Here is a 24,230-nt window from a genome sequence, read left to right as displayed (position 1 = left end):
GGACTTTGACTTGGCCATTCTAACACCTGGATATGTTTATTTTTGAACCATTCCATTGTAGATTTTGCTTTATGTTTTGGATCATTGTCTTGTTGGAAGACAAATCTCCGTCCCAGTCTCAGGTCTTTTGCAGACTCCATCAGGTTTTCTTCCAGAATGGTCCTGTATTTGGCTCCATCCATCTTCCCATCAATTTTAACCATCTTCCCTGTCCCTGCTGAAGAAAAGCACGCCCAAACCATGATGCTGCCACCACCATGTTTGACAGTGGGGATGGTGTGTTCAGCTGTGTTGCTTTTAAGCCAAACATAACGTTTTGCATTGTTGCCAAAAAGTTCAATTTTGGTTTCATCTGACCAGAGCACCTTCTTCCACATGTTTGGTGTGTCTCCCAGGTGGCTTGTGGCAAACTTTAAACAACACTTTTTATGGATACCTTTAAGAAATGGCTTTCTTCTTGCCACTCTTCCATATAAAGGCCAGATTTGTGCAATATACGACTGATTGTTGTCCTATGGACAGAGTCTCCCACCTCAGCTGTAGATATCTGCAGTTCATCCAGAGTGATCATGGGCCTCTTGGCTGCATCTCTGATCAGTCTTCTCCTTGTATGAGCAGAAAGTTTAGAGGGACGGCCAGTTCTTGGTAGATTTGCAGTGGTCTGATACTCCTTCCATTTCAATATTATCGCTTGCACGGTGCTCCTTGGGATGTTTAAAGCATGGGAAATCTTTTTGTATCCTAATCCGTCTTTAAAATTCTTCACAACAGTATCTCGGACCTGCCTGGTGTGTTCCTTGTTCTTCATGATGCTCTCTGCGCTTTTAACGGACCTCTGAGACTATCACAGTGCAGGTGCATTTATACGGAGACTTAATTACACACAGGTGGATTGTATTTATCATCATTAGTCATTTAGGTCAACATTGGATCATTCAGAGATCCTCACTGAACTTCTGGTGAGAGTTTGCTGCACTGAAAGTAAAGGGGCTGAATAATTTTGCACGCCCAATTTTTCAGTTTTTGATTTGTTAAAGTTTGAAATATCCAATAAATGTCGTTCATGATTGTGTCCCACTTGTTGTTGATTCTTCACAAAAAAATACAGTTTTATATCTTTATGTTTGAAGCCTGAAATGTGGCAAAAGGTCGCAAAGTTCAAGGGGGCCGAATACTTTCGCAAGGCACTGTACATACATACATACATACATACATACATACATACATACATACATACATTAATAGTTTAAGTTAGGCTATTGATTACAAACTTAAGTTGGGGTTTTGTTTTCTCGCATTTCTTAGCCAATTAAGGCAAGTGCTGTTTTCTATTCTCACTCTGCTGCTGCCTTCGCCACATTGTTCTCAACACCAATATGCTGGTTAACTTTGCTGTTTTGCACATCAACATGGTCTAGGAAAAGGTGCCATTTCAGAATTGCAGACAGCGACTGCTATCCAACGCGGGTGAAATCGCATTGGTCATAAAATATCATTTTTATTAGTGTTGCACCTGGTTGGAGGATTCTGGATTTCCTGTTTTATTCTATAATGATTCCAGCACACCTCCAACTGGAATTTCTGGAAAACCAGGGAATTTATAGGAAGTTGCAGGGATTTTGCAACCCTAGTTGCACCATTGTTCTTACATAATATAATCCTATCCATTTCAGTAGCACATGTCTTTGTGATGGACTGTACCATCCCCACAGCCTCTGCAATGGATTAGTCCACAGACTGGCGCAAATCAGATATTTGCGGCGACTCAAATCTGTCTACCAAGATGGGGCTAGCTCTAGTAGGTGGGATGTCTTTTCTGTTTGTCGAGATTGACATAGTCTACTATTGCGGTGTTGAACACGCAAACCATGTTATTGAAGTGCCTGAAGTCGGTATGCTTTGTTAATTGATTATGCGGTGCATTGTTACAGCTCTGGTGAATGCATAAGGCTGACATGTATGCTTTGTTCCTTTAAAAAAAAAAATAATAATTTAGCACCTTGCACTTTCACATTTTTTGTATTCTTTCAAGCATGGATTACTTTTTGAACTCTACAGATATCTTGTCTTCCATGCACCGGCCGGCCGCCTTTCATTCTAGCTTGAACACAAACCCTCATACTGGCTTTCTGCATTGACACAGAAGCCTGTTGGTGAAAAATGTGTTGCATATATTTAATTTAATTATAAATATTGCATCAAAATGTAGAAAATCTGATTTCCCCCTAGCCGATCATAGTGTAATGAAACAGGCAGGAAGAGTTCGGTAGTCGGTGAACCCTCAGCCTTCTAGTCTGTAGCCCTGCTTGATAGACTGACACACAAGCATGCTGAAGTGACAAAGTTGATATCAGTATTTAATAAACAGTTATTTGTGCCCCCCCCAGTACATTTTGATCTGTCCCTTAGCGAACAACGCCTGAATTGACTCAACTAAGTAACTTGCTACCAGTACCTTGCTATTTAAGAGCTCAGCAAATGGTGTAATGGTAATACCAATGACTGTATATGGTGATGTAAACTAGACGGGGGATTATCTTTTATGTTAACTAAATTGGGTTATAGTTTCATATATAACTTACTGTCATTGCGACGATTTTGCCTGTTTACTAGATGTAGCCTAACGTTATTCCAAATCTCACCCCCTACTATCTCTTATTTTTTTAGGCTTCCTTTGGAAGTACAAGCCCAGGTAAGTGACTTTTTGTTGTATTAATGCAGGTGTAACCATGAATTTGTTGTGCAGTACCTGTCAAAAGTTTGGACACACCTACTCATTCCAGGGTTTGTCTGTATTTTTACTATTTTCTACATTGTAGTATAATAGTGATGACATCAAAACTATGGAATCATGTAGTAACCGAAAAAGTGTTAGGGTTATATTATATTTGAGATTCTTCAAAGTTGCCACCTTTTTCCTTGATGACAGCTTTGCACACTCTTGGCATACTCTCAACCAGCTTCATGAGATAGTCACCTGGACTGCATTTCAATTAACAGGTGTGCCTTGTTAAAGGTTCATTTGTGGATGTTTGAACCAATGAGTTGTGTTGTGTGAAGGTAGCCCTATTTTGTAAAATACAAAGTCCATATTATGGCAAGTACAGCTCAAATAAGCAAAGACAAACGACAGTCTATCATTACTTTAAGACAAGAACGTCAGTCGATGCAGAAAATTTCAAGACCTTTGAAAGTTTCTTCAAGCGCAGGCGCAAAAACCATCAAGTGCTATGAAGAAACTGGTTCTCATGAGGACCGTCCGTATCTTACAGCAAAAAAGAGCTTCTGGATATTAGGACAGCGATCATTCACCTCGGATTAGACAGTTTTTTTTCTTCAACAAGCAAGACACACAGGACGTTCTCCAAACACCCGACAGGACCAACGTCCCCGTTATTTGCAAGAGGAAGAAACGCAGGTACAGGGGACACAGAGCGGGATGTCTTGTGAGGACCCGCAGAAGGTGAGTGGGAAAGCTGCCGTTGCCGTCAATATTACTCGCCAACGTGCAATCATTGGACAATAAATAAGACGAGGTACAATCATGAATATCCTACCAACGGGACATCAAAAACTGTAGTATCCTATGTTTCATGTAATCGTGGCTGAATGACGACATGGATATTCAGCTAGCGGGAGGGAAAGGGGGAAAGAATTTCTTGATTACCCGTACTCCACACACAGAGATGCGTACTAAGCTCTCCCTCGCCCTCCATTTGGTAAATCCGACCACCACTCGTTCCTCCTGATTCCTGCTTACAAGCAAAAATTAAAGCAGGAAGCATCATTGACTTGATCTGACCACTTTTCTTTTTATAGATGAAGCAGATGCTAAGCTAAAGAACTGTTTTGCTAGCACATACTGGAACATGTTCCGGGATTCTTCAAATGACATTGAGGAGTACACCAAATCAGTCACTTCCTTTATCAATAAATGCGTTGAGGATGTTGTCCCCACAGTGACTGTACGTACATACCTGTAATCCATGGCTTCTGGTTGGGGTAACATTCGCACTGACCTAAAGGACAGAGCTGGCGCTTTCAAGGTGCGGGACTCTAACCCGGAAGCTTACAAGAAATCCTGCTTTGCACTGCATCGAACCATCAAACAGGCAAAGTGTCAATACAGGGCTAAGATTGAATCCTACTACACCGGGTCCGACGCTCATCTTAATTAAGTGGCAGGGCTTGCCAACTATTACAGACTACAAAGGGAAGCACAGCCGCAAGCCGCCCAGTGACGCGAGCCCCCCACTTCTATGCTCGCTTCGAGGCAAGCAACACTGAGGCATGCATGAGGGCATCAGCTGTTCCGGACGACTATGATAACCCTCTCCGTTGTCGACGTGAGTAACACTTAAAAATAACATTCACAAGGCTGCGGGGCCAGACAAATTACCAGGACGTGTGCTCTGGGCATCTGCTGACCAACTGGCAGGTGTCTTCACTGACATTTTCAACATGTCCCTTATTGAGTCTGTAATACCAACATGTTTCAAGCAGACCACCATAGTCCCTGTGCCCAAGAACACAAAGGCAACCTGCCTAAATGGCTACAGACCTGTAGCACTCACGTCCGTAGCCATGAAGTGCTTTGAAAGGCTGGTAATGGCTCACATCAACACCATTATCCCAGAAACACTAGACCCACTCCAATTTGCATACTGCCCAAACAAATCCACAGATGATGCAATCTCTATTGCACTCCACACTGCCCTTTCCCACCTGGACAAAAGGAACACTTATGTGAGAATGCTATTCGTTGACTACAGCTCAGCGTTCAACACCATAGTATCCTCAAAGCTCATCGCTAAGGACCCTCCCTCTGCAACTGGATCCTAGACTTCCTGACGGGCCACCCCCAGGTGGTGAGGGTAGGTAGCGATACATCTGCCACGCTGATCCTCAACACCGGAGCATCCCAGGGGTGCGTGCTCAGTCCCCTCCTGTACTCCCTGTTCACCCACGACTGCATTTCCAGGCATGACTCCAACACCATTTAAGTTTTCAGACGACACAACAGTGTCTGATCACCGACAACGACGAGACAGCCTATAGGGAGGAGGTCAGAGACCTGGCCTGGTGGTGCCAGAATAACAACCTATCCCTCAACTTGACCAGGACTAAGGAGATTGTGGACTACAGGAAAAGGAGGACCGCGCACACCCCCATTCTCATCGAGGCTGTAGTGGAGCAGGTTGAGAGCTTCAAGTTCCTTAGTGTCCACATCACCGACCAAACTAGAATAGTCCAAACACACCAAGACCGTCGTGAAGAGGGCACGACAAAGCCTATTCCCCCTCAGGAAACTATATAAAAAGATTTGGCAATGGTCCTCAGATCCTCGAGGTTCTACAGCTGCAACATCGAGAGCATCCTGACTTGTTGCGTCACTGCCTGGTACGGCAATTTCTCGGCCTCCGACCGCAAGACACTACAGAGGGGAGTGCGTACGGCCCAGTACATCACTGGTGCTAAGCTGCCTGCCATCCAGGACCTCTACACCAGGCGGTGTCAGAGGAAGGCCCTAAAAATTGTCAAAGATCCCAGCCACCCCAGTCATAGAATGTTCTCTCTACCGCCGCATGGCAAGCGGTACCGGAGCGCCAAGTCTAGGACAAAAAGGCTTAACAGTTTTTCCCCTAAGCCATTAAGATTCCTGAACAGGTCATCAAATGGCTACCCGGACTATTTTCATTGTGCCCCCCAACCCCTCTTTTACGCTGCTGCTACTCTGTCATATGCATAGTCACTTTAACTATACATTCATGTACATACTACCTCAATTGGCCTGACCAACCAGTGCTCCCGCACATTAGCTACCCAGGCTATCTACATTGTGTCCCACCACCCGTCAACCCCTCTTCACGCTACTGCTACTCTCTGTTCATCATATATGCATAGTTACTTTAACCATATCAACTGGTTAGTCAGGCTGATTGAGGTAGTATGTAACCTTGCTACTTTTATAGCCTCGCTACTGTTTTTCACTGTCTTTTTACTGTTGTTTTTATTTCTTTACTTACCTGTTGTTCACCTAATAGCTTTTTTTGCACTATTGGTTAGAGCCTGTAAGTAAGCATTTCTCTGTAAGGTCTACATCTGTTGTATTCGGCGCATGTGACCAATACACTTTGAATTGAAAGACCGAGTTACCTCTGCTGCAGAGGCTAAGTTCATTAGCGTTAACTGCTCCTCAGCTTGCAGCCCAAATAAATGCTTCAGACTTCAAGTAACAGACACATCTCAACATCAACTGTTCAGAGGAATGTGTGAATCAGGCCTTCATGGTCAAATTGCTGCATTGAAACCACTACTAAAGCATGTCAATAAGAAGACTTGCTTGGGCCAAGAAACACGCGCAATGGACATTAGACCGGTGGATATCTGTCCATTTGGTGTGACGAATCCAAATTTGAGATTTTTTGGGGGGTTCTGACTGCCATGTCTTTGTGAGATGCAGAGTAGGTGAACGGATGATCTCTGCATGTGTGGTTCCCACCGTAAAGCATGGAGGAGGTGTGATGGTGCTTTGCTGGTGCCGCTGTCAGTGATATTTTAGAATTCAAGGCACACTTAAAACAGCATGGCTACCACAGCATTTTGCAGCGATTTTGCCATCCCACCTGGTTTGGGCTCAGTGGCACTATCATTTTGTTTTTCAACAGGCCAATGACCCAAAACATACCTCCAGGCTGTGTAAGGGCTATTTGACCAAGAAGGAGAGTAGTGGAGTGCTTCATCAGATGACCTGGCTTCCACTCTCACCCAATTGAGATGGTTTGGGATGACTTGGACCGCAGAGTGAAGGAAAAGCAACCAACAAGAGCTCAGCGTATGTTGGAAAAGCAGTCTTCATGAAGCTGGTTGAGAGAATGCCAAGAGTGTGCAAAGCTTGCTTCAAGGCACAGGATGGCTACTTTTGAAGAATATAAAATATATTGATTTAACACTTTTTTTGGTTACTACATGATTCCATATGTGTGTGTTTTAATTTCTTCACTATTCTGTGATGTAGAAGATGGTAAAAATAAAGAAACCCTTTAATGAGTAGATCTGTCCAAACTTTTGACTGGTACTTTACCTCATTCACCGTATTAACTAGCAAAGTCTAATGTTACTGTGTTGTTATTATCCAGTTGGCTCTCTGTCTTCAGAAGATCATGACTTTGATCCGACAGCAGAGATGTTGGTCCATGACTATGACGATGAGCAAACTTTGGAGGACGAGGAGATGCAGGAGGAAGGGACAAGCGTCAGCGCTGAAATAGCAGATTTGGAGAAGGTACAATTTGATGTTCCACAGATGTCATTGTTACAAGATGCAAAATTAGACAGGCTAGAAATCTAAAACAATGCATCACATGCATGCACCCATATTGGTTTACATGTCATTCATTGAACACTTGAGCTCTTTTTGTAATTAAGGGATCGTTCAATATTTGTTGGACCAGATTTTTCTAAATTGAACTTGGGCATTTTATTACAAACAAACCATTCACATTTGGGATATTTTGTTTCTTTTAGCTGTCGCTGGCAAAAGAGTAGCTCCCGCTAATGTAATCCAATGGGGCCAATATTCTGAATCGCAAATGTTTTTCCATGCCACTCCAAAGCAACGTGTAGCCTTGAGGTACATAATAAATGTGTGTGTGTGTGTGTGTGTGTGTGTGTGTGTGTGTAAGGGGTTCTCAACTACTGTAGTAGTTACAATCTCACAAGTCGCGACCACAACAGTTCACACACCTCTTGTTGGCGGAAAGAACACTTTGCAGCTGCGCCACGGCAAATTATTGCCATCACGCCTCAAAAATATGAAACATTGAAAAGTATTTGTCAATGGGCACTTTGAAGATGTTAGAACAGTCCACATTTTACTTTTCCTCTACAAACAAAATTAGTACTGAATAGAACAATCTGACAAACCCATAGAATCATTTATCTATACTGAACAAAAATATAAATGCAACATGAAACAATTTCCAAAGTTTTAAGGAGTTTAATAGAAGGAAATCAGTCAGTTGAAATAAATTCATTACACCATAATTTATGGATTTCACATGACTGGGCATGGGCGCAGCCATGGGTGGGCCTGGGAGGGCGTAGGCCCACCCACTTGGGAGCCAGGTCCTGCCACTGGGGAGCCTACGTCTACGTTATATTCAGTGTGTTTATGCAAGTTTTTTGGGGGGACAGAGTGCATTCGGAAAGTTTTCAGACCCCTTGACTTTTTCCACATTTTGTTACGTTACAGCCTTAGTCTAAAATTGTTTAAATGTTCCTTATCAATCTACACACAATACCCCATAATGACAAAGTGAAAACAGGTTTTTAGAAATGTTTGCAAATGTATATACAAATAAAATGCCTTATTCCAGACCCTTTTGCTACGAGACTCCTGTTTCCATTGATCATCCTTGATGTTTCTACAACTTGATTGGAGTCCACCTGGAAGACCCCCATGAAATGTACAAAAAATGACTGGCAACATATTGCTGTTTGGCAAAGCATATACACGATCGCAAATACCACTCAAATCGACAGCAGTTCATTCAAAGCAAATGTGAAGTGTCACACAGCAAAAATCTTAAAGATGGCGAGCGTGCTCCACCGTAAATGTTCATATTGCAAATGGACATAAAGTCAAGACCCAAGGGTCAAATTTGGATTTGTTATTTTTTTAAATTATAAAATACAACTCCCTCAAGTGCTTTCTGGACAGTTTATTTTTTATTATTTACTTTATCTTTTTAAATATATATAACAACCATATGAACATACCTTAGCCCTAATGGACAAACTCAATAAAATAGGTTTTGTCCGTTTGCAATATATGACCTTAGGAAATCAAAATCCCAGTGAACCATGGCCAAATGGCATAAGAAATGTCCAAATGCCATACATAGGTATGGAATGTACCAAATCAGGGGGGCAGAGCTAGCATGTTGGAGTGAACTGCTGTGTGAGAGGCTCCTGCAACTTTTTTGCAAAATAATCTAATTTAACCTACTTTATGGCACTTTTTACAACAAACATTTCTTTCTAATTCACGATTGTAACTTTTTATATGAAAATGCCAAGTAATAAGCGACCAAAGGACAATAAATCCACAGCGGAGGCCTACTCCCCACTAAACAACGAGACAGACATGGAGGAAGGCACATGCAACAACGTGTGCAACATGTAACAACGTGTGTTGTTGCAGTTTCAAGACCAAGGATCTTATCCTGCGTGAAGCTCGAATGAGGGGCAACCTGTCACATAAAGGGCACCCATTCCGTGTCTGAGGATTATGCGCCCGATGTGGCAAAGCACCGCACCGACTACAGAGATGTCATGACCAAACTCCATCTTCGCCCAGCCTTGCTCTTCCCTGCAAGACTAAGAATTACCCCGCCTTCCGGTGAGAAGATTTGGCTCTCGGTTTTGGACGCAGAGAAGTTTATCCAGGGATTTACGCCAATCCCTTGTACAGATTAGAATGCCTTGTCATTGTGTGTTATGGTCTGCTCATGGACTTGAATCCATACTATACCATAATGGGTGAAACCGTATTAAACGGGCTCAACAAGGGCTACCGAACATGTAAGACGCTGAGCTGACCAATGGATGGCGTTCAGCTCTCATTTAATGTTAAATTCACTTGTGCTCAGAGCGATGCATATTTTTACTTCCAGGTTTGATCACTGACACCTTCGGATGGATATACTGCCCCTATTTTTGTTTTTGTTTCGTTATTTATTTTACAATCCTTACATTATTCTTATTAATTAATGTATTTATTGCTTGCAGGGGACTGGGGGTGATGGTTGGGAAGGGGCAGACACCTGGTTAACAAGTTGATGTTTTGTGCCGTTCTGCCTTTGTCTAGCCGTGGGCCGCTCTCCCGACTAGAAAACGAGAGGCACAGCGATTCTGGTATGGAAAGGAATTCCCTTTCTACATAAAACCACTATTGTGGATAAAGAGGGTCGGTACGTGATCGTAATAGGAGAAATCCACTCTACCTCAGTAACTCTACTAAATATCTATGGGCCAAACATTGATAACCCCTCTTTTTTCAAAAGAGTCCTTGCCCCGATTCCAGATATCTCCCATACTAACCTGGTCATTGGAGGGGACCTTAACTGTGTGCTAGACCAATATTTGGATAGATCCTCTACCCCTACCTCCTATTCAAGCGAATTCTTGAATACCTACGTAAAAAATTCTAACTTAATTGATATATGGAGGATCGCTAACCCTACGGGTAGGGAATACTCCTTTTACTCTCATGTTCACAATGTTTACACTCGAATTGACTACTTTTTGGTGGATGCTAGACTACTCCCCTATACCTGTAATGTGAGGTATCATGATATTATAATCTCGGACCACAGTCCACTCACCTTCTCCCTGAGATTGGGTGACATTGTACCAAACGAGAGGGTCTGGAGGTTGAATCCTCACAGAACCAACATTCTGTGATTATCTTAAAGACCAAATTACATTTTTCTTTGATACCAATGACAACACAGAGACTTCCCCAGCATTATTGTGGGAAACACTGAAGGCTTATCTGAGAGGCTGTATCATCTCCTTTCAGGCTGCCAGGAGTAGGCAAAACAGAGGAAAACTGTAAGAACTGGAGGGACAAATTCACTTACTGGATAGGGAGAATGCTAGCCATCCATCTATGGAGAAACATAAAAAAATTACATCTTTAAAATTTGAATATAATCAGATTCTCTCAGCTAAAATTGCTAAATCTTTTCTCTATGCCAAGCAAAAATATTTTGAGTTTGGTGACAAACCACACAAATTACTCGCCAGACAACTACGAAAAAATGAATGACTGAATGATTCACAAAGTTAAATCTGCATCTGGGGAATTACTCTCTTCCCCCAAAGACATCAATGACAGTCTCATAAAACTGACGGAATCTATATACATCTAAAGCGGATCCTAACCCCTTAATTATGCAAACTTTTTTTGGAGGACTGTAATCTTCCTGCCCTGAACCAGGAAGATTCTAACTTCCCGAATAAGGAAATATCTCTTGATGAAATTCGAGAAACAATTAAATCTCTAAAGAGTGGCAAGACCCTGGGCCCAGATGGATACCCTGGTGAATTCTATAAAACATTCAGCAACATGCTGTCTCCCTACCTGCACATAATGTTGGTTCAGGCCAATGAGGATGGAGCTCTCCCTTCTACTTTGGATGAAGCGTTCATTACAGTTATACATAAGAACCAAAAGATTTTTGCAAAAACTCTGGCTAACAGGCTTAGCACTTTAATTGGCAAATTGGTCCATTCGGATCAGACCTGCTTTATCCCTAACAGAAACTCATTCTTCAATCTCAGGCGCCTCTTCAACATTATGTATTCTCAGGTTACCCAACGTGGACCTTGCCGTCATATCTCTTGACGCCGAAAGGCCTTAGGGCCACTCAACTTGGTCAATCTATTCAAGGTCCTACAGAAATGTAATATTGGAGATGGGTTCATAAATTGGATCCAGCTTTTATATAGGAACCCCTGTGCCAGAATACTCACTAACCAATCATTGTCGCCCCGATTTAACCTTTACAAGGCAGGTTTGTGCGCTGTCGCCTATGCTCTTCGCCCTAATTATCGAACCGCTCGCTCAGATGATTAGATCTCATGCAGCAATAATACTAAAGATACTCTAAGATTTCCCTATACGCAGATGACATCCTACTCTGTAACAGAACCCCAGGCTAGTATCCCAGCTATACTTGATGTGATCAATTTGTTTGGTACCTTCTCGGGATACAGAATAAATTGGAACAAGAGTGAATTAATGCCCATACGGTCGCAAAACACCTCCTGGCTAGAACATCTTCAGAAAAATTTACCTACCTGGGAATTGTAGTTACCAAACAATACTCCTTACTATTTAATACAAAAACTCAAGGCAAATGTACTATTTTGGAGAACTCTCCCAATTTCTCTGCTCGGAAGAATTAATGCCATTAAAATGGTCCCACAACTGCTCTACCTATATCAGAACATCCCAGTATTCATACCTAAATCCTTTCATAAACAACTGGACTCAATTATCAATCCTTTCATCTGGGATTATAAAACACAGGATAGGTAAAAACACCTCTGTAAATCCAAGATGGAAGGAGGATTGTCTCTCCCAAATGTTATATTTTATTACTGGGCCGCTAACCTCCGCGTTGTTACGTTTCTGCTGGATGACACACTCCTGTCATCCAGCTGGCTTAGTATGGAGCGTGAGGAGTGTCACCCCTTCTCTATCGGCGCTGTGATTTTGTCGCCTGTCAATCTGGAGATGTCACTTTATTGTAACAATCTTGTTATACATACCACAGTCCGAATCTGGATGCAAATTAGTCCACTTTGAGCTTAGACCAATGTCATTCATGCTCCCTGTCGCCAGGAATCCCTCCTTTGCCCCCCTCTAACCTTGATAACACCGTTGAGCGATGGGGAGAGTTGGGGATAAGTACCATAGGGGATTTATACATAGAAGGGACCTTTGCTTCCTTTGAGTTGCTGAGGGAAACTTATAATCTTCCCAGAAGTAATTTTTTCAGATACCTACAAATTAGATACTACTTTAGAAAACACCTCCCAACATTTGGGAATGCTAAACCGTCCATGTTTGACGGATGCATAAAAATATGCCCCACCTCAGAAACTGATATGATGCTTTTCAATCTGTTAGCACACCTTCTACAGATGCCATTAAGGCAAAATGGGAGGAAGAACTAGGGACTGACATCTCGGTGGCAGACTGGGAAGAGAGCTTGGAGTATATCCACACATGCTCCATTAATTCCAGACATCGTCTCATACAATTCAAGGTATTACACAGATGACACTATTCCAAAACTAAACTGCATAGGATATTTCCTGATACATCCCCTACGTGTGATAAATGTCAGGCTGCGCAGGGTACACTACTCCACTGCTTTGCCCTATGCTCGAACTTGCATGGTTATTGGTGTGGAATTTTTGGGATCCTCTGAAGTTTTGGAGACTTCAATAGATCCAGACCCGCTTCTGATAATCCTGGGAGTATCTGAGTCCCTAAACGGATTAACCAACCCCCCAAAACAACTAATCTCTTACGGTCTCATTTCGGCAAAAAAACAAATCTTGTTGTTTTGGAAAAGGAGGGAAGCCGAGGCGGTTTCAATGCACCTAGTCTTCTGACTCTGGGACTTTTCTAAATGTCATAATTTTCGCGATGGTCAAAATTAATTGAAGTCATTGCAAATGTATGAGGCTGTTTCTTAGCCTAGAGCCACAACTCACAGTGCACTATCGACTTAAGCTCTAGAACATGTATATAAAGTTTCAGAGCTCTAGGTCTGATGGTTCTTTGATAGTTCAAATGCAGGTAACTTGCAGGCTCTGTTTCTATTAGCCTCACACTGTGGCACTCCCGTGTGTATGATTTCAGAAAATCACGTAAAGCTCCGAAATGCCGCAACTGGATCTGTAATTTCTTTTTTGAAAAAAGTACTTTAACTATCACCAATTGTACGATTTCTCATAGATTACGGTAGATAAATGGCTGGTTCTTTTTTCCTGACACCGTAAGTTCATGTAATTTGACGAGAAGCTTATTACAGTTTTTGACCTTTTAATCCTAGAAAATGGGCCTTAAATCAGTGTTGAGGCCTCAACGCCATCTTGTTTCTGGGCTAAAAAGCCCATTTGGCCAAACCTGTGCTCACCGAGTTTCGTCTCCGTTTACAGGAAATGGCCATGTCACTTTGGTGTTTTGTCCATTTGCAATAAGCAGCCAGTCACCATCTGGTGGCATTTTCCAGAAGAGTGGAAAAATTACCGAAATGTAATAAAACAGAAACCAAATGTCCGAGAGACTTCATTTGATGACTTCCCGGAAGATCTGACCCTGGGGCACGGCCTGAGGCTGTTGGCCTATTTGCGGACGTCTAGTAAGGGACCATACATTTGCAATATGGAGATCCTCATCAATCATACGGGAAATGCCATTGGCATCCCTTATGTAGGGAATTATATTAATTGGACATGATTGGGTAAGGCACACACCTGTCTAAATAAGGTTCCACAGTTGACAGTGCATGTCAGAGCAAAAACCAAGCCATGAGGTTGAAGGAATTGTCCATAGAGCTCCAGGACAGGATTGTGTTGAGGCACAGATCAGGGGAAGGGCACCAAAAACTCTATGCAGCACTGAAGGTCCCCAAGAACACAGTGACCTCCATCATTCTTAATTGGAAAAAGTTTGGAACCACCAAGACTCTTCCTAGAGCTGGCCAAACTGAGCAATCTGAGAAGGGCCAGGGAGGTGACCAAGAATCCGACGGTCACTCAGACAGAGCTCCAGAGTCTGGAGATGGGAAAACTTTCCAGAAGGCCAACTGTCTCTGGTGGAGTGCTGCAATCAGGGCTTTATGGTAGAGTGGCCAAACGGAAGCCACTCCTCAGTAAAAGGCACACGACAGCCCGCTTGGAGTTTGCCAAAAGGCACCTAAAGGACTCCTAGACCATGAGAACAAGATTCTCTAATCTGATGAAACCAAGATTGAACTCTTTGGCCTGAATGCCAAGCGTCATATCTAGAGGAAGCCTGGCACCATCCCTACGGTGAAGTATGGTGGTGGCAGCATCATGCTGTGAGGATGTTTTCCAGCGGCAGGGAATGGGAGGCTAGTCAGGATCAAGGGAAAGATGAACGGAGCAAAGTACAGAGCGATCCTTGATGAAAGGACCTGAGCGCTCTGGAGCAGGTTGAGACTGAGATGAAGGTTCACCTTCCAATAAGACAACTACCCTAAGCACACAGCTAAGACCACGCAGGAGTGCCTTCGGGACAAGTATCTGAATGTCCTTGAGCGGCCCAGCCAGAGCCTGGACTTGAACCCGATCGAGCATCGCTGAAGAAACCTGAAAATAGCTGTGCAGCGATAATCCCCATCCAATTTGACAGAGCTTGAGAGGATTTGCAGAGAAGAATGGGAGACGCCCCCCCAAAAAACAGGTGTGCCAAGCTTGTAGAATCTTATCCAAGAAGACTCAAGGCTGTAATCGCTGCCAAAGGGGCTTCACAACAAAGTATTGAATAAAGGGTCTGAATACTAATCTAAATGTGATATTTATGTTTTAGCCCAATAGGGTAACTGCAGATAGGCAACACCATGCTTCAGCCTATTTATTTATAGCCACTATGCTGCATCAGTTAGGCTACAGGTGATAATGCTTATTGCTAATAGCATACCTGATCATATGGACCATGCATGGGCTATATGTGTGGTCCAATATGAAAACAAATATATTTTAACAAATAATTTTACCAGTATGTTATTTCAGGAGGTGGAACTTTTAAACTAGATGGTGTCTACATAATTGTTTTATTTATTTTGGAGTGGGGAGGATGGCTCATAGTAATGGCTGGAATGGCTGGAATGGAGTCCATGGAATGGTATCAACCACATATGTTTTCTACCATTCAATTGACTCTATTCTAGCCATTATTATGAGCTGCCCCCTGTGACTTTTTCCTCCCACTGCTCTACATTTTTTCCAGAGCAAACACTGTTTTGCTGTTTTAAAGCCAATTTCCTGGAATTCTACACATTTTGCCCTGTCTCGTGTTCATATGATACTTTAGTGACTCCACAAACTTGATTGGGGCCCCCCTGGTGGTTGAGGCCTCATGGGAACATAATCTGGTCATAACTGCAATATTTAAATATGCTAACATGGGATAGTTGATCAACTGGAAGTTTTGAACAGGCTATAATTAATTAATACAACTCCCCTCAATACAATTACTAGCCTCGCTCTGTACAAGAAAATGCTAGAAAGGCTGACTCAGTGGATTGACAGCAGCCAAGGTGTGGGAAACAAGATGAATTTGTATTGAGTGAACTGTCCATTTTTTAATGTTAACATTCTGTCATAAATCTTCCTAACTGTTATGCATGAACTTTTGTTTGTTATGATTTGTAAAACAAAATCAAGTCATCTTTAATCATTCAGGAGGGCAACATGCCACTGGAGGAGCTGCTGGCTATGTATAGATACGAAGCATCAATTGGCACCGCTGGAGGGTCCAGTGTGGGCGGCTCTTCTGTAGAACTTACGGACGAGCTACCTGATATGACATTAGATAAAGTAAGTAAGCACCGTGTCAATTTTGTACGTTGGACTTCGTCTTCTGTAATATTTCCATTCACTTGGAAAAGTTATCCCACCTGCAGTGAAAACATATTTGTAAACAAATTGTTAGTAGGTTGTGAGAGGGCTTTCCTTTTAAAATAATTTGCCTCGGATTCACTGTTGGATGCTGGGGGTTTCATTGTTGGATACTGGGGGTGTCATTGTGATGACATCCTGAACATTGTATTCCTACTTCACTCTTTTTCCAAAAGTTTCAGCGAAACCATTGTTTTAATGTATTATATACACTACCGGTCAAAAGTTTATTCATTGTAGAATAATAGTGAAGATATCAAAACAATGAAAAAACAAATATGGAATCATGTAGTAACCAAAAAAGTGTTAAACGAATCCAAATATATTTGAGATTCTTCAAATAGCCACCCTTTGCCTTGATGACAGCTTTGCACACTCTTGGCATTCTCTCAACCAGCATCACCTGGAATGCTTTCCCAACAGTCTTGAAGGAGTTCTCACATATGCTGAGAACTTGTTGGCTGCCTTTCCTTCACTCTGCGGTCCAACTCATCCCAAACCATCTCAATTTGGTTGACGTCAGGGGATTGTGGAGACCAGGTCATTTGATGCAGCACTCCACTACTCTCCTTCTTGGTCAAATAGCCCTTACACAGCCTGGAGGTGTGTTGGGTTGTTGTCCTGTGGGAAAACAAATAATAGTCCCAAGTCCAAACCAGATGGGATGGTGTATCGCTGCAGAATGCTGTGGTATCCATGCTGGTTAAGTGTGCCTTGAATTCTAAAGAAATCTCTGACAGTGTAAACAGCAAAGCACTCCCACAGCATAACTCCACCTCCATGCTTTACGGTGGCAAATACACATGCAGAGATCATTCGTTCACCCACATTGCGTCTCACGAAAACACGGCGGTTGGAACCAGAAATCTCCAATTTGGACTCCAGACCGAAGGACAGATTTCTTTCCAACAAGGAATTTCTTTCCAACAAGGCACACCTGTTAATTGAAATGGATTCCAGGTGACTACCTCATGAAGCTGGTTGAGAGAATGCCAAGAGTGTGCGAAGGGTGAAGAATCTCAAATATAAAGTATGTTTTGATTTGTCATTTTTTTGGTTACTACATGATTCCATATGTGTTATTTTGTAGTTTTGATGTCTACACAATTATTCTACAATGTAGAAAATAGTACAAATGAACTCTTGAATGAGTAGGTGTTCTAAAATGTTTGACTGGTAGTGTATGTATTGACTTATTGGTGTATTTTAATCAGGAAGAAATAGCAAAAGATCTTCTGTCAGGTGACGATGAAGAAACGCAGTCCTCAGCTGATGACCTCACACCCTCGGTGACATCCCATGAAACCAGTGATTTCTTCCCCAGAACACTACGTTGTAAGTTTTAACATTGGCATCATTCACTTCCTTGAACTGTGGAATATCTTCCTTTTTGTTTCCCTATAATGCTACCACTGACATGCATCATCTGACATCAGTGCATTTAGCAACCTGAAATATATTGTGAGATTAAGTCCTAATGTAAAAGGTTTGTGGTAAAGTGTAATGGTAGTGTCCGCGATACAAATTTCGGGAAGTAGCATATCGAGCCAACTTTGGCAACAACGAGAAGTGAGAGGCTAATCTCCTCCACTGTTATTTCCATGCAGCTATCACTTCGTAGCAGAGTGAAGCAAACTCCCATGTGTGTGCAGATGCTCTGTGTGGGTGCTAAAAAGTGTGGTCTCCTGTATCATGTTTCTGCAATATTTTTTTGTTTCATACTTCTGCTCGTATCGCTGTTTCACAGTTTAAGTTGACACCCCCTATGCACTGCAGTCCCATTTACTTCCCTCACCTTCCACTATCTGCTTCTCTAGCTAATGCTATTTACGATGGAGACAAGGAATCGGAGGGTGAGGAAGATGGTGTGTGTCCTGAGGACACCAGGAAGGTGTGTATTTCAGTGCTTCTCATGATCCATTATTCCTCCACCGACTCCTAGTAGATGAGGCTCATGACACGTGGATGGCTTGTTACACTGCAAATGTCAACATAATGGTATTTAAATTAACTCATTTAAAAAAAATCTGATTTCAAAGGAAATCATGGTCGGGTCCCAGTATCAAGCTGAAATCCCTGCCCTTGTCTGTTACTACGATGCCAATGAAAAAGGTCAGTGTATGTGAGATACCAAATATACATTTAGAATTTCTCTCGCACACTCCACTCACTCTAGCTCTCTTGAAGATGAACTCTGAATTTAAATTGATTTTTTTTTGTGATTTTTATTTTTTACTTTTTTTTTGTCCTTTCCAAGGCATTGTATTAGCTTGTGAAGTGGTGAAATTCAATGTTAAGATGTTGAACAGATATCAGTTTACTTGATTTGATATTTGTTCAATATATGTACAAAATCTGTTCAATATACTGTATGTAACGTCATATTCAACAGATATGATGTAAAGGTAGGAAACTTCCTTCAAAGCGTCCAAGTGTTGTCCTTGTCTAAAAATGTATCCTCCTAGTGTATGAGAATGAAGACCAGTTGCTATGGCAACCTGATGCCCTGCCGGAGCAGACGGTGAAAGACTTCCTGCATGACACTTCCGCCCTAGTAGTTAATGGGAAGGTGGGGCCTGCGCTGGAGAATGGTCTCGTTCAAGACAACGAGAAGGTACATTTTTCTTTCTTTCGCTCTTGCTCTCTAGCTCTCTTAACTGATTAGTGTTATTTGTCCCTCCCAAGGCCTTGTATGAGCTTGTGAAGTGTAACTACACCGTCCATGATGCACTGGAGCGTTATCGCCGGAGTGAAAAGTCCTCTGAGGGTAAGTTGACATTTTTACACACAGATTCATATTGTATTAAAACAGTGGAGTAAAAAATAAATGTTCCACCTTTTGATTTCAGGTGAAATGCCTCCCTGGTCAGAAGAAGAATGCAGAAACTTTGAACTTGCGCTCCTCCTTTATGAGAAGAACTTTCACCTCATCCAGAAACATAAGGTAAGACCAGTCTTATCAATACAGTAGGACTTCAAAGATACAATGATGTCGGGAATGGAGTTTGTTCGGGAACACTGAAATATCTATAACTTTGAAATTAATTTAAAAACAAACAAACCATTCCATATTTACATGTTTACTTATCAATTGTCCAGAATTTGTAAATCTGTGTTTTATAGCTTCTTTCTTTGCATTTATATTGCCTGGTCAGTTGACCTGTCAGTTGGTAACTGAGGACTAGTTTCCCATACACATTACGCCTGTTTCTGAACCAAAAATCATGCTCAATGGATGATCTCCATAGGAACTGTTTTTTTTCCCCCCAAGGACTATGCTTAGTCTGGAAAACCAGCCCTGAGTTTTGTAGCTTTTGAGGTTCTACTCTAGATGAAATGGGGATATTGTTGTTCAATGCCAGTCATGTTCTTGATACAGGACTTAATACATCTCTCCATTTAACCCTTCACCTACTCTTTCTCCTTCAGGTGAATACAAGGACAGTCGCTGAATGTGTCGCCTTCTACTACATGTGGAAAAAGTCGGAACGATTTGACTTCTTTGTCCAACAGAACCGGTTTGGGAAAAAGAAGTATAGCAGCTACCCTGGTGTAACGTGAGTGCCCCTTTGTCATGGATTGACCTCGCATTTTGTCTGATGTTAACCCAGAAAGTGTCTTTCCCTCTCTTCTGCCAAAGTACAATGGGATCATTCCCAATGTTCCCTCTAAGCTGTGAACAGGCACGCAGCTCCCCTTGGACCGCTGCGCAGAAGCAATACAAGCCCACGCCGAGAAGCACAAGATTAAATTTCGCTCAACTTTCTAGAGTTTTCCCCTTTAGTTTTCCCTATCAACGTTTCGCTCTGCTGTGGGAATTGTGCTCGAATCATTGCAATATTAGGCACTTTCAATGTAACATACCGAAACAAAATGAGCTATGCAAGACTTTGTATGGTATGCAAAACTAACTGTGCAAGAGATTTTATTGTAGGCAGAGGGCATTGGTTTAGGGTTCTATTGCATTGACAAGCACGACTCAGGCCCGTACTCGACACAGACCGGTGATTCATAACCAATCAGAGCTGCAGTAGGCGTATATGCAAATAGCCATTTCCATATACAGTATGGATATGTGCCATTCACTTTGAACTGGATTGTGTTTACAGCATGAGCGGTAGTGAGTAGTTGTGAGATCAAAGTGAGAGCTTTGTTCATATTCTTTGCTAGTTAGTGAGTTAGCCCAGTTATAGCTAATTTCTAGTCAACAATGGGGGAGTGGTTGCTTCCTACAAGAGCACACAATGTGCTCTTGTCTAAAGGACAAGTGGATAATCAGGTTAATGTTAAGCCCTGCATGGTTTCTTTTTTCAAAAGTACATTGAACACCACACATTTGCTGCTAATGTAGGCTGAATGCTTTTTAGAATGTTGTGGGATGCATTTTTCTCAATTGTTTTTGATGGTAGGCCACACTGTTAGGCCAACATCATGATCAAATAGTCACAGTAGCCTACTTGGCCACTGTTCAAACTAACTAAAGTGGGTACAGCCTCAGTGTTCACAGTAAACAATCACAGGAAGTTGCACAGCATTTTCAAATCAAATTGTATTTGTCACATGTGCCATGAAGTGCTTACTTACAAGCCCTTAACCATCAATGCAGTTCAAGAAATAGTTAATAAAATATTTACTAAATAAACAAAAGTAAAAAATTTGTTTTGAATCAATCAAAAAGCAACACAAGAAATGTTACCGAGTCAATGTGCGGGGGTACAGGTTAGGTTAGTCGAGGTAATTTGAATAGTGACTTTAGATAATAAACGGCGAGTAGGGGTCAATGTAAATAGTCTGGGTGGCCATTTGATTAGTTTAGTTCAGCAGTCTTATGGCTTGGGGTAGAAGCTGTTAAGGAGCCTTTTGATCCTAGACTTGGCGCTCCGGTACTGCTTGCCGTGCAGTAACAGAGAACATTCTATGACTTGGGAGACTGGAGTCTTTGACAATTGACAACGCGGCAGCTCTAGCCTTTAGCTCGGTGCGGATTTTGCCGATAATCCAGGGCTTCTGTTTGGGAAATGTACGTACGATCACTGTTGAGATGACGTCGTTGATGCACTTATTGATGAAGCCGGTGACTGAGGTGGTATACTCCTCAATGTCATTGGAGGAATCCTGTAAAATATTCCAGTCTAGGGCCTCCCGGGTGGCATTTAATCCTAGTAAAAATAACCTGTTTTAGGTCAGTTAGGATCACCACTTTATTTTAAGAATGCAATGTCAGAATAATAGTAGAGAAGGATTTATTTCTGCTTTTATTTCTTTCATCACATTCCCAGTGGGTCAGAAGTTTACATACTCTCAATTAGTATTTGGTAACATTGCCTTTAAGTTGTTTAACTTGGGTCAAACATTTCGGGTAGCCTTCCACAAGCTTTCCACAATAAGTTGGGTGAATTTTGGCCCATTCCTCATGACAGAGCTGGTGTAACTGTGTCAGGTTTGTAGGCTCCTTGCTCGCACACACTTTTTCAGTTCTGCCCGCAACTTTTCTTTAGGCTTTAGGTCAGAGCTTTGTGATGGGCTCTCCAATACCTTGACATTGTTGTCCTTACGCCATTTTGCCACAACTTTGGAAGCATGCTTGGGGTCATGTCCATTTGGAAGACCCATTTGCAACCAAGCTTTAACTTCCTGACTGATGTCTTGATGTTGCTTCAATATATCCACATAATTTTCCTGCCTCATGATGCCATCTATTTTGTCTATTTCTATTTTGCTGCAGTCCCTCCTGCATCAAAGCACCCACACAATGATGCTGCCACCCCCGTGCTTCGCGGTTGGGATGGTGTTCTTCGGCTTGCAAGCCTCCCCCTTTCTCCTCCCAACATAACCATAGTCATTATGGCCGAACAGTTCTAAATGACCAGATGACATTTCTCCAAAAAAGTATGATCTTTGTCCCCATGTACAGTTGCCAACTGTAGTCTGGCTTTTTTATGGTGGTTTTGGAGCAGTGGCTTCTTCCTTGCTGAGCGGCCTTTCAGGTTGTGTCGATATAGGACTCATTTTACTTTGGATATAGATACTTTTGTACCTGTTTCCTCCATCGTCTTCACAAGGGCCTTTGCTGCTGTTCTGGGATTGATTTGCACTTTTCGCACCAAAGTACGTTTATCTATAGGAGACAGAACGCGTATCCTTCCTGAGCGGTATGACATCTGCGTGGTCCCATGGTGTTTATACTTGCTTACTATTGTTTGTACAGATGAACGTGGTACCTTCAGGCGTTTGGAAATTGCTCCCAAGGATGAACCAGACTTGTGGAGGTCTACAATTTTTTGGGCTGATTTTCTTTTGCTTTTCCCATGATGTCAAGCAAAGAGGCACTGAGTTTGAAGGTAGGCCTTGAAATACATCCACAGGTACACCTCCAATAGGCTAATTGATGTCATTTGAGTCAATCAGAAGCTTCTAAAGCCATGACATAATTTTCTGGAATTTTCCAAGCTGTTTAAAGGCAGTTAACTTAGTGTATGTAAACTTCTGACCCATTGGAATTGTGATACAGTGAATTGTAAGGATCTGTCTGTTGTTGGAAAAATGACTTGTCATGCACAAAGTAGATGTCCTAACCAACTTCTTAAAACTATAGTTTGTTAACAAGACATTTGTGGAGTGGTTGAAAAACGAGTTTTGATGACTCCAATCTAAGCGTATGTAAGCTTCCGACTTCAACTGTAGCTCGTTGAGTGTGGTCTTAGTGCCAGCATTGGTTTGTGGTGGTAAATGGATGGCTACGAGTAATATAGATGGTGTGGTCTACAGCTTATCATGAGGTGTTTTACTTCAGGCGTGCAATACCTCGAGACGTCTTTATTATTAGACATTGCGCAACAGCAGTTACACATACACACACACACCCCCCCCTCGTCTTACCAGACGTAGCTGCTCTGTCCTGCCGAAACACTGAGAAGCCAGCCAGCTCTATTATCCGTGTCGTCGTTCAGCCAAGTCTGTGGAAACAGAAACATAAGACGTTTTTAGTGTTCCGTTGGTAGTATAGTCGTAATCGTAGATCGTCCCGTTTTGTTTTCCAATGGTTGCACATTGGCCTATAATACCGAGGGTAGTGGTGGTTTACTCACTCACCGGCGAGTTCACGCACGGCACCCAGACCTCTGCCCCCTGTATTTACGTATTTTCCTCACACGAATGACGGGGATTTGGGCTTGGTCTCGGGGAAGCAGTAGATCCTTTGCATCGGACTCCTTAAAGAAAAAAACTTAGTCCAGTTCGAGGTGCTTAATCGCTGTCCAGGAGCTCTTTTCGGTCATAAGAGATGGTAGCAGTAACATTATGTACAAAATGAGTGGTGAAAAAACTAACAAAATAGCAGTTGGTTAGGAGCCATCCCCTCCGGCGCCATTATCACAGCGTTAATTTGCACTCACCAGACCTGAAATTTGCTCAGTGCCCTGAAAACAGTGAGAACATCGGTCATTCCACCATTTTGATGCCTTTTGAGAAGCGTAACTTGGTTTAAAACATTTTTTTTTAAAGACCAGTAACAGGGTTGACCATAATAGGGTTGAACATTTCTCCTTAAATCAACCATAAGTCCCCTTGTGACACAGGGAATGGAAGGTTGTTTTGTGGAGTGGCAATTGAGTGCAAGATTCACAAAGTTATTAAGACATTTCTAGCCTGTCTATCTATGGGTAACAGGGTTGGTGTGTTTATGTTCAGTTTTCCACACCAGGAAATTGCCAAAAAACAGTAGAACCAACTCACCTGCTTTTACCCTGATTTTTTTATTAGATGGTCAATGTTTCTTTTTGAAATAAATAATTTAAAAGGAATAGTTTCACCATATTAAAACAAGAGTTCAGTTTCCTTAACATTAACAAAATGAGGGACAGACATAAATTAATTAAACTTCAGAAATGACTGTCAAAGCAACAAAATAACTAGGGCTTTACAATGATGGTGAAGTTTTGGGATTAAGTGGGTTTAAATCTTCCAAGAAGTGACAGGGATGTCAAAATGCTGAAATTTCG

At 42.1% G+C, this 24,230-nt stretch overlaps 1 protein-coding gene across 3 annotated transcripts in view; it reads left to right on the top strand.

The window, feature by feature from the left end:
• The window catches only part of LOC139408952 (mesoderm induction early response 1, family member 3 a), a 43,004-nt gene that overhangs the window by 6,033 nt on the left and 12,741 nt on the right, over positions 1-24,230 (top strand). The window contains exons 2-11 of one of the 3 annotated variants that reach the window (XM_071153474.1): positions 2,668-2,692; positions 7,140-7,285; positions 16,015-16,149; positions 17,445-17,565; positions 18,048-18,121; positions 18,270-18,342; positions 18,696-18,844; positions 18,916-18,997; positions 19,080-19,174; positions 19,660-19,787. In XM_071153474.1, coding sequence (XP_071009575.1) covers positions 2,668-2,692; positions 7,140-7,285; positions 16,015-16,149; positions 17,445-17,565; positions 18,048-18,121; positions 18,270-18,342; positions 18,696-18,844; positions 18,916-18,997; positions 19,080-19,174; positions 19,660-19,787 — 1,028 coding nt within the window. The remainder of the gene's footprint in view (positions 1-2,667; positions 2,693-7,139; positions 7,286-16,014; positions 16,150-17,444; positions 17,566-18,047; positions 18,122-18,269; positions 18,343-18,695; positions 18,845-18,915; positions 18,998-19,079; positions 19,175-19,659; positions 19,788-24,230) is intronic. The other 2 variants (XM_071153477.1, XM_071153476.1) reach the window with 2 other exon arrangements.

The sequence above is a fragment of the Oncorhynchus clarkii genome, chromosome 5, assembly GCF_045791955.1.
Source record: "Oncorhynchus clarkii lewisi isolate Uvic-CL-2024 chromosome 5, UVic_Ocla_1.0, whole genome shotgun sequence".
In the NCBI taxonomy this organism is placed as follows: domain Eukaryota; kingdom Metazoa; phylum Chordata; class Actinopteri; order Salmoniformes; family Salmonidae; genus Oncorhynchus; species Oncorhynchus clarkii.
This window is presented reverse-complemented; position numbering and strand designations above follow the sequence as displayed.